The sequence below is a fragment of the Epargyreus clarus genome, unplaced genomic scaffold (assembly GCF_041222505.1).
Source record: "Epargyreus clarus isolate Ecla_fem2 unplaced genomic scaffold, WU_Ecla_fem_2.2 ptg000009l, whole genome shotgun sequence".
Classification (NCBI taxonomy): Eukaryota; Metazoa; Arthropoda; class Insecta; order Lepidoptera; family Hesperiidae; genus Epargyreus; species Epargyreus clarus.
The window spans coordinates 6515786-6527630 of record NW_027332217.1 but is presented as its reverse complement, the minus strand read 5'-3'; the positions used below and the strand labels follow the sequence as shown (position 1 = coordinate 6527630).

The 11845-nt window shown below is 34.4% G+C and overlaps 1 protein-coding gene across 1 annotated transcript; it reads right to left on the bottom strand.

The window, feature by feature from the left end:
- Nucleotides 1-6808: 6808 nt before the first annotated feature.
- LOC140745145 (uncharacterized) lies at nt 6809-11174 on the bottom strand. The gene is made up of 3 exons (XM_073076916.1): nt 11027-11174; nt 9637-10597; nt 6809-7831 (listed from the first exon to the last, which is right to left on the bottom strand). The coding sequence occupies exons 1-2, from the start codon at nt 11172-11174 to the stop codon at nt 9645-9647; spliced, it is 1101 nt and encodes a 366-aa protein (XP_072933017.1). The 3' UTR covers nt 6809-7831; nt 9637-9644.
- Between the last annotated feature and the right edge of the window lie 671 nt (nt 11175-11845).

The window sequence follows — 11845 nt, the reverse complement described above, 5'->3', positions numbered from 1 at the left end:
ACTATCTTGGAGACGATTTGGAGTAGATATGTCTCTAGAACTATTTACTTATAACCAAATTTCTCTTTGTTTTCCTTAATAGGCAACTCCATGTTTTTGGTTGTTGTTTAATTGGTGCTCGGGTCTATTTTTGACTCCGGTCGTACTTTCCACTGTGACTAGGGCTTGGCCAGTAGATATATAGAAAAATAATAGTAAAAATATTGAATTATTTCTGTAAAACTAAGATTATTCTCAAGATATTCCTCTGAGGCCGGGACAACTCAATATGCATATGAAGTTTTGGTCGCAAAAATCACTTGTTTTATTTAACTTGTATTCTCTCTCTCTATGTCTCTTGAAGAACGACAAATACCTTATTCCATCATCCACGCAAGGAGCACTCAAACGTGATATTCGAGATAACCACGAGTTTTATAAAACGTTTCAATATATTTTTTTTTCAATATAAACTTTTTGACGTTATCAACTTCGAAGGTTTCGATAAAATGATTTTTTAACGTTTAATGTTTTTATTGACTTAACCTTCACACTCTTCTCACTTTGAAATCAATTTTAAAAGTGTTAAAATATCTGATTTTGACATAGTTTTGATAAACTAATCACATGGTTCCTTAATTATTTATTTGGTTTACATAATGAACCATAGTATAGGTCATCATCATCATCATCATAATGTCGTACAATATCTCACGAGGGTAAGTGATGTCTGATGTGTGTATGCTGTGAAACCAGAAATTATACAGTCTTGCATTAAAAGTTAAAATTTTCGCCTTCATTTTGATTTTTTGATTTATTTCATTGGAATAGCAAATGTGCATGCAGTCCGTCTCATGATAAGTGTTTACTGCTAACTGCTGCATATCGCTACGTAAATGTGCATAGTGTATGAAGTCTACAAATTCCTACCTGGCCGACATGCGGTGGACTATGTCCTAAACATCTCTCTTTATATAAGAGGACATTCGTGCCCAGATGTGGAACATTAAAGGGTTGACGATAAACTTTGAGTATTGGGTTTCTAGGGGCTCGTAGATGCATGGATTAATCGTTAGCTAACCATTATAGAGCTCTCGTTTCAAGTAGGTACATATTTTAAGCACAGTGAGGAACCTATACGATTGGCAAAAACATTCAGGATTCAAGCGTTTTGGGTAAGATTTGGGTTGCTTTAATCAATTAAATCGGGAATGGAGTAACGAGGGTCACAGTCAACATGGTTTGGAGGGAAATTTGTTTGAGATGTAAAACTTCTTTAGACGCGTTTTGTGGTTTCCCTAAGGGTAACTTAATGCTATGACCATTCGGAGGAACAAGTCTACACGTAGATTTAATATATGCAAACATTAGCAAAAGTGTTAGAAATTGATAAATACATGGTGTGTATTATTATATACAAGTGATGACTCTACCATAAGTTATTGATGGAATTATAAAACAATTTTATTACCTTATTAGTCTGGTTTAGTTATCAACAGATAGCGTTGTCTTACTAAGATACAAGAATAAACTATTTATACCTATGTAATTTACTAATATTAAGAGGATGAGTGAGCCATCCAAATTATAGCCGTAGGTTGTAGCGTGAGACCTCTTAGAACTAATTACTTATAAGAATGTATAAAATTGAATGTATGAAAAAAAAACTGCCGATGAGGAAAATCCTTAAACTTTAATTAGGAAAGTCATTAAACTCTTTTGATTTATATGTAGTTGATAAAAGTAATTGAATAAATAAAAATTAGAAGGTGGTAGAACCCTTTGTGGTTCAACTCCGGCGGCTCCACCGCCACAGCTATTTCTACCTAATAACAGCAGTGTTAGGCGCTGCTGTGTTCCGGTTTGAAGGGTGTGGTAAGGGGAGACAGACTTTTCCGAGGCGTTCCAGCTTAGTCCTCTGGGGTAGCGGCGCATCTGTGGCCGACCTCAGATAAGAATATCTAATCCTATCTGGGGTTGATTACAGATGTTCATGGGCGGCAGTAGCCACTTACCATCACGTGGACTGTATGCTCGTCTGCTACTCCTATATTATAAAAAAATTGTCTCAATGAAAATTTGTTCAACTACTGCGCAAAAATACCATTGTTTTTACAGTATTCATGATTTTAATGAAAAACAAACTTATTTTGCTGTCCATAAAAGTTTGCTTATGCTGAGTACGGAACCGTTACCAGTCCTTGATTTTAATTTGTTTAGGATGGTCATAAAGGTAAGGGTAACGACCCACGATTGCCTATTAAGGGCTCTCAAGGTTAATTGCCCGATTAATCAGAAATTACGAGTTTTTGTAAAGTTAATGGAAAGCTTATTCCGTTTTTCATAATCATAATTAAATAGTCGTCTATATAATTAGATTAAATTATTTTTGAAGGTATAATTTTAACTAACCCTAAGAAAAAAATGTATTTATGATCGACCTTATAAATAAAATAATATCCATCCATCAGCCTTTTGAGGTCCACTGCTGGACATAGGCCTCCCCTAATTGGCACCACTCCAACCGGTCCCGTGCCCTTTGAATCCAGCGGTTTCCCGCCGTCTTCTTCAGGTCGTCGTCCACCTGGTCGGGGGGCGGCCTAAACTCCTTTTGCCTACGCGTGGTCGCCACTCGAGAACCTTTAATAAAATAATAATAATAATAATAATTGGAAAAAAATCAGAATTATTTTATATTACTAAACTATTATTAGGTACGTAAGTTACTACCTACCGTAATATACTCGACCCTAAAAATTAACGAGTACATAAGAAGAAAAGAGTCATAACTTAAAATTGCGGTAAGTTATTATTTACTTATAATTCAATATTCAAGTTTACGAACTTACATGTAAAACTTTTTAAATAAAGTTCAGTTTGAAACTGGAAATAGTGCAGTTGCCTTATAAAAGAAGTAAATGAGGATTTATAAAAAAATACAAAAATAAATTATCACAATAAAATACTCATTCACAGATAATTAGAGCTAAACATCTCAGTACAAATTTATTCATTTATATCATATTTCATTGCGAACGCTAAAAGAAATACAGAAAATGAAATCTTAAATAAGACTTTCATTTTATTGTTTGTCAGTGTCAGTGTTTGAGACAGAAATGCGAGCGAAACTTCAATGGTATGCACAATTGTAGCACTACCATGAGTTTACAAAAGTATTACTCGCTAGCGACTGCGTAAAATAAATGTATGAAAAATTGTACAGCGCCTCTGGTGGTTACTCGTAGAACTAAAATCCGTAGTGGCGTAACTCGATACGTAAAAAACCTATCGAAATCAAATCGCTAGCTAATGTCATTATGATCTATTGCCATACAAATTCGGTCCCATGAGTCATTAATTTGACAGACGTTGTCAAGAAATACCGTAACGATAGTAGTTATGTTATTCACTAGCAAAATGACAATAGTTTTCTATTTACAATTTCTATAGTGGCGTTTCTATGCCAACTCATGGTAGTGCTATTGAAGTCTCAAACTGTCTTCAAATTATGAAATTATCCGTATAACTTTGTATTTGGCGAGTTGACACGGAATGCAGTGAAACTAATTTTGCAATCTCTTACTGCTATTAAATAAATGAGATAATAATACAGGCATTTATATCAAACTGAATAATATTACTTCTGTTTTACTTGACGTACAAGTTTTCTAAGAAGTTAACAATTATCTTAAACGTCGTTAACATTAATCTTCAGCTAGAATGACGACAAAATGTTTTGAAACTTCATATTTTGGCAAACCTTTGAAATGAGGTGTCGAGGTGTTTTATTATTAGCAATTATAAGAATGATGTATAGCGAAGATACTGGAATTGTCGTAATATTATTAAGATACTCTCAACCCTATTTTTCAATGTGTTTGTCACCATCAGGTTAACAAGCTAAGTCAAGACAATATTTTGTCTACTGGCCACAACCTGTATGTATATATTATATACATATGCGTTTTATAAATTGCTAGATATTTACCTAGGTGGTATAATTCAGTTAGCGAATAGTTTCTTTCTTCTATTTTTACGCCTACTGTAAGTACTTCAACGTAAGAATATTCGATATTGAAACAACGAAGATATTGTCAGCATGCTAAATGTAAAAAGATTGTGTTCTGATGTCCTTTTAACATTTTCAACAAGTACAAGCAACAAAATGCAAGCACGCTCTCGTATTATCTAACGAAGTTCGTCGTGTCACAGCCCTATGACTTATGGGGTTTAGAAAAGGTGTAGGAATATTCCATCTCATTTCATATTCAATTTTTAAGGAACATGCTTAAAGAGATATCTTCCGTGAAATGTTTCTTCGCGCGGGTTTCATTTCACGTAGGGCTGTAAACAACGCAACTTGCCGGCTTTACGAGTCCACATTGCGTATTATTGCGAATTTATCGTCATTTTCTTGTTTGTATTGCGTTTGGAGTATCGCGTATCGTATTACCGTTTTGTTTTTTCAAGACTGGGAATACGTGTTCTTAGTATATTATGCTACTGTTAAAGTAACAATGTATTTTGTTTGCATTTTCTGTTTATTTTTCCTAAGATTAATTCAATAGCGAGGCGTCATCGGACTACTAGGTACTTAATACTCAAAATATATGAACATAAAATAAGAGGCGTAGCACATTTTCGTAGTAGTTATAGCACTTTTAGTTCGGGGCTATTAAGCAGATACCCAAATTCTATTAAAAGATATGCGAGATATCGTGTTTCGAAATTTACGTGCAATTTCAGTCTCTACCCCTATTTTTTAGAATAAATTCCTAGTATTTACTCCCAGTGAAGTCTTATTAAAAATAGTTCGTAGTAGTAATCGTTAAAAGTGGTTCGTAAAACGATATGTATTTTTGTGTAACAATTTTTTGAATACACACAGAATAAAACTCAAATTTTGTTATTTGTATACCTGTTATTATTACATATTTAGTGATTATCTATTTAGTTTTTTGTTTACGACGTTTAGATAACTCAGTAAGAGTCAAGCTCCTCAAGGGAACAAAAAATATATAAGAGGAAATCAACCTAAGTAAGGAACGTCCCGAATGAATTCGTATGAGTCAGATATAAATGTATGTCATTTTAGCTTACTTACGACTGACATAGGTGCTTTATATACAAGTTTCATAAAAGTTAGAATTGTTTTGTATATAAACAATCTTTCATTGCCGGTTTAGCCCCTTAGGGGTTGATTTTTTCAAATATTTCTTTAGAGCTCATCTACGTTATATAAAATGGATATATTCGGCATAATATGATATGCTTTCTGTATTAAAATCTGTATTTCGTTTTAATAATGTTGTTTATCAGTTTTCTTCATTTATTTATAATATACGCTGGTACTTAACATCGTATCACGTTTTACTATCGAAAAGAAACGGCGCAAGAAACTCTATAGCGCACCTCATTTTCTATACTTACCTTTATCTCGAACAGTCTGAAGAAACGACTAAAATACTGCCTCAAAAAACGTCAGCTCAAGACGTTTAGTACGATTTATCTCGTATTATTCATACCTTTTGTCGCACTTCTCTCGACCTCCCACGTACATCGGAAACCCGATAAGCATAATAACTAGTCCGTGATTATGTTAAAAGGTTCATTTGTATTCGGTTTCTTTGTTATAGAACAACGCCTATACGCCACGTATATTTTTTCTATAATATATCACTCGAAAGATTACGGAAGAAATACGTAGCAGAGGTAACTGTGCATAACAAAACGTGGGAATGAAATGTTGCATATGAAAATGTAGGATATAGTTTTACTAAATTGTATTTTGTTTGTGAAATTGAAACAGCATTCGAGCATGTAATCTACTTGAAGTATTAGAAGAACTTAGAAGTAGTTGCCCATACACGGCAGGCTAAGGAGTGTGTGTAAGTAACCATATTCTGTAGTATTAAATGTAATCGTTTATAGTAATGCTATTTTATAATGGTTATAGTAATGCTATCCCTGAGAAATGATAAAATTCTTCAGTCAAGAGAGAAAATCTGTACCCTTACCATGAGTTTATTGTTTTGACAAATATATATATAAATAATATGATTGTTTTGGTATTTGTTTACGTATTTGCCCATACAACTTCCAATCAGCGCCCCTAGCGGATTGTATCGGAACTATAGTGTCAGTAACGTAACATTAAATGTCAAAAAAGACTTTAGCACTTACTTATTTTTACGTTTACTCAGTCTACTGAAGCAAACGTAACATAATTAATGATTAAACGAACTTACCTGTAAGTGAAGTTCTATCATAATTATGTGAGGTGCTTCGTTCGAAGAGATTAGATATAATACACATGTAGTCTCACTTACAATGTCGCCATCTATGCACTTAGTTCAAAGAATAGATAAAAAAGAAAAAACAAAAATATGTAGGTACGTCACCAATATTACCTGACGGCTGCACTGTATTCAACTTGTCATTTAGTTTAGAGTCGACACAAGATTATATTTCACAATTATTATTAATGGGCGATAAAAATATTTTTGGGGAAGGGAGGGATGCTAATCTCTTCGAACGAAGCACCTCACATAATTATGATAGAACTTCACTTACAGGTAAGTTCGTTTAATCATTAATTATGCTTCAGTGCTTCGTTCTTCGAGATTAGATATAATACACATGTAGATGTTGAGAGTAAATTGTGAAATATTAATAAAATATTGTGAGTTATTCAAACGAACATATATTTTATAAAGAAAATCATAAACTAGTATAATAATGATTTTAACAAATCAGAAATACTAGAAAAATAAGAACAAATAATAAAGTGTAATTTCATGAAACTACACAATATGTTAATTATAACCAAGTAATGAGATTAATTGTTAATATCTAGTATACTCCTAGCGAAGGAGTGATTATGACAGTCGGCAGTTATTGCTCTATTGTAAAATTTGGCAAAAGTTGTAGATGTGCCACTCCATCCGGCAGTTTTTCGAATTAAATCTAAATTAATACCCTGCCTGTGAGCTCGAGATGTGCTTGCATGTCTAGTGCTATGTGCAGAAAATTTTGTCACATCTACTCCACAAGTTTTCAAAGTGCGTTTTATCCATCGACTCAATGTTTGCGGAGACACTTTATTATGTGGTTTTCTCGTACTAATAAAAAGATAAGTGTGGTTATTTCGTAGGGACTTAGTTATGTCTAAGTAATCAGATAGTAACCTGGCTGGGCAAATATCAGGTCTGTCCCGAAAATAAGGGAGTACAAGAGTTGGTTGTACTGAATTCACAAGTGAAGTCTTTATTAAGTCGGGTATTTTAATTGTAATTTCACTACAGCTAATATTAATGTTACGAATGTTAATTAATGAAAAGGTTTGAACCCTGTGTGCTGTCACTAACGCGAGTAGAGTGACCAATTTATATGAAATTTTTTCTATGGATAAATTTTGGTTTGGTGTCCAACTTGCTAAAGTTTCTATGACTAGTGAAGTATCCCAAGTCATGTCGTACTTTGGTAACGGAGGTCGAAGTCTGAATAAACCCTTAAAAAATCTTTTTATACGATCATCCTCCCCGAGTCGATGGCCAAGAATAAGAGAGAGGGCAGATCTACAACTGTTAAGGGTCCCGTATTGGGCGCCTGAATAAAATAAATCAGTTAAGAAATATATAACATTGGGTATGGAAGCCTGGTAAAAATTTATATGATTTTTAGAACAAAAAAGAAACCATTTCCTTAAACAGGTGTCATATTGTTTGATAGAATTTTCTGATAGCGACGCAAGCATGATGTCGATAGACGAAGGTGATATACCCCTCTTCAGAAAAGACTTCCGCACAGTATCCCGGCAACCAGGGTAATTTTCTGGTGTATGCGTTGGTTGCTAGAATGTGAAATGATAAGTTCATTAGAAGGATGAAAATACAATGGCTTAGATATCAACAGCCCTTGGAATAAAGGGTACCATGGCTGTGTTGGCCACACAGGAACTATGAGGATACCTCTAGCTTTATCGCTTATTATTTTTCTCAATGTTTTGAGAATTATTGAAAATGGTGGGAATCCGTAAAAATACCATTGAGACCAGTTTATGGAAAATGCATTGATAGAAAATGCATCAGGATCTTTATGCCAAGATACATATTTGGAGCATTTCTTGTTAATGCGACTTGCAAACATATCGATATCTGGTTTGCCAAAATTATTAATGATTTGTTTAAATGCTAAATTAGACAATTCCCACTCAACGTCAGGATGAACTCGTCTTGATTCGGCATCAGCGATGCAATTTTCGACTGATGGTATATAAACGGCATAAATAAAAATATGTCTAGCCTCGCACCACGTCCATATGTCTTTGGTGATTTTTGTAAGATGGGGGTATTGAACTCCACCCATGCGATTGATATATGATATTGCTGTCGTGTTATCAATACGTAATATTATCTGACAACTTCTTACTTCTTTAGCAAAAATTTTTAAACCTATGAACGCTGCCAGTAATTCTAATAAATTGATGTGTTGAATTGATTCGTTACAACTCCAAGTACCACTTGCCCTTTCTCCCGCACAACAGACACCCCATCCCGTAGTTGAGGCGTCAGAATATATTTCGAGATTATATTGATCATACTTGATTCTACAAACAGAACTATCAATAGATTTTATCCACCAATCAAAATCGGAATGTAATGTCGATGGTATGGTCATATAATTATTATAATTTTCATCTACCTTAAGATTTAAAAATTTACATCTTTCGAATTCTTTCGTATATAGCCAGCCATACTCAATAGCAGGACAGGCAGAGGTTAATAAGCCTACTAACCGAGCAAATTCACGAATTTGACATCTCTTCATTTTTCTAAATTTTTGTAATTCAGTCTTAATTTTTGTGCGTTTTTCTAAAGGTAATTTTATTTCCATTTTATTAGAATCTATTATAAATCCTAAAAATCTACAAGAAGTACTTGGAGTTATACAGCTCTTTGATTTGTTTATAACAAATCCGAGGGCACAAAGGAGTTTCTTTGTGATATCAATATTGTTAAGGCAACTATTGTAACATTGTGATATTAAACAAATATCATCCAGGTAAATTGTAGATAAATTTCCAGTACATCGTAACAATTTTATTACTGGTTTCATTATTTTTGTAAACACGTAAGGTGCGGTATTGAGACCAAATGGTAAGACATTAAATTCGAAAAGTCTATTGTTAAACCTAAATCTTAGGTATTTTTTCGAATTATCGTGTATTTTAATCAAAAAATATGCATCCTTGAGATCTAAAGTGGACATAAAACAATTTTTTGAAACGAGTTTTACCATTGTTCTCAAATCTTCTAATTTAAAATGCTTTGTATCTATAAATTTGTTAAGCTGTTTTAAATTTAAAATGAAACGTGATTCGCCATTTGGTTTTGGTACTAAGAATATACTAGATATAAATTGGTTAGTACATGGTTTACATTCTGATATAGCTCTTATGGATATTAATTTTCCTAAAGCTTTTTGAAATTTATGCATTTCGGAGTCAGAATAATTTGGACACTCTGGAGTGTTGCATTGATATGGCATTTGAGAAAATGGAATTTCATAACCACAAATCCAAGACAAAATAGTTTTGTCAGGGGTTATCTGTTTCCACTGATCGTAAAAACAACAAAGTCTACCAGCATAATTTACCGTTTCATCTAGCGTCGGCCGCGACTCGTGCTCGGACGCGAGCCTCTGTATGAGGTGGTATGCTGATGCTTCGGAGGGGCAGGCTCTTTCGCTCTCGGTGTCCCCGTTGGCCTGCGGTTCGCGGGGGGAGCCCTCCAGTTTAAATTCCTGGTGGACGGTGCTGATTTCAGCTTATTTGCGCTAACTTTAGTTGGCGCAGTGGTCTTCAATTCGGCTCCAGATTTGTTAATAGCTTTCGCGGCTTTTAATGTCTCTGAAAGGTCCTTCCCGAAAAGTAAATCCTCGATTTTTGTTAATTGGAGTTGATCTTTTAACTCTTTCTTGAGCGATGCTAAAATAAAATTGCGTCTTGTGACCGACTCATTGTGTTGGGCGTCACAGAGAATACGTCCTGTATCCATCAGTAATTTTAAGATTATTTGATCTTTAGGCTCTTTAGACAAAACGTGAGTTATAGCTTCGCTAAGAGAAGATATGGCGCAACTTATTTGTTTTTGTTTACCCTGCATAGCCTTATCACGCTTTAAAACAATCTCTGTAATTGCAGCCTTTATCTCTGGATTTAGAGATGGGGCGTCAATAAGTCTGCAATTCGTTGGGGGTAAATATGATTCAAGAAGTTCCTTTCGAACGTCCTTATTTAAACCAGAAGTAGTTATAAACTCAAAACGGACAGCTACATCCTTTTGTATATCTTTACCAAACGCTTTTGTGGCTAAGGGATCAGCTCCTAGAATATCCAAAGTAGCGTCATCCAACTCCTGTATTGGAGTGTGGGCCCCTTTGTCAACATCGGTATTAGAACCATCTAATGCCTGAATAGGCACTTCGGGTTGTGGTACAGTTCCGTCTTCGATGGTTGGCTCCAATGAGTGTTGGTAATCTGACCTGGTCGACGGACCCGGCTCGTTTGTTTCCACCATAGAATTTTCTACGCTACCCGATTCAATAATTATGTCATCTGAAATCGAATATTTTTATATTATTTATATGCCCTGAATAAACGAGGTTATAATATAATAATATAAAAACATTTAAATGACAAAAAACTATCCTTTTGTATTACGTGAATACGTAAGGAAAAAACTCGTCATGAGATAGTATAGAATCGGTAAGTTGCTTATATACCTAAACAGGTATTAGCGGGTACAAAGTGTATAACTTGTACAATTAATGCGGGTAAGAAGAACTCGAGGCGTTGCTTCGTGAACCCGATTTATACAAAATTTTATTGAATAACATACAACTGTGTTGTATCAATAATTCACTATTGGCCGGTAACAACTCGAGTCGTTGAAACGCATGCCGTTTATGTTTCTTCATTCATTGAATAGACTGTTCACTAAATAACCTATAGCACTTGAATGAATATAAAGAATATAAAAATTACCTTGAAGGTTATTTGACAACTGCGAAGAATCTGTAGAACTAGAATTCCTACGACGGCGTTTTCCTTTTAAAAGTTTCCTTTCCAGCTTCTTTATTTTCTTCTTAATATAATCCAAGGAATCGGTATCACTACGTTTTCTTTTAGGCATATTTAAAAAATAATTTGCACGGACGAATAAAGAAAAAATATTAAGTGCGAAATGGCGGAGCACTGAACTGTGAATGACAAGTTGAATACAGTGCAGCCGTCAGGTAATATTGGTGACGTACCTACATATTTTTGTTTTTTCTTTTTTATCTATTCTTTGAACTAAGTGCATAGATGGCGACATTGTAAGTGAGACTACATGTGTATTATATCTAATCTCGAAGAACGAAGCACTGAAGCATAATAATAGATTGAATAAACGTAACGTAAAATTGTGGGATGTTTTGAAAACTCATGGTAAGGTTACTGATAATATTTTTCAAACCAGTCTCTAATAGCACTTGACGCTACTGTATTAAGACAGCGATGTGGCGTTTGACCCTTCGAAGTTTGTATCAGTACGTTAGAACATTTGTAGAAGATCAAATAATGCGACTTAAGTGTCACAGGTGCTATATGTAGAAAACTTATTTTAAAAGCACTGATATATACTGTGGCCCAAAAAGATTGATCGTATGCAGGTTCCCAGATCTCGCTATGTCTGTCAAACTAGTTGGTAATACTCATGGTGTTAATCAGTGCTTGTTCATAATGCATAAATTTCGTACTCGGCATGTTCCTGTACTCCGAAGATTCATTTCATTAGCACCACGCGCGTGACTAAGCAGAATA

Coding starts and splice junctions, on each gene's coding strand:
- LOC140745145 (XM_073076916.1), bottom strand. CDS start 11,174: ATGCCTAAAAGAAAACGTAGTGATACCGATTCCTTGGATTATATTAAG. Junction 10,598..11,026: donor GTTGTCAAATAACCTTCAAG/GTAATTTTTATA, acceptor ATTCGATTTCAG/ATGACATAATTATTGAATCG.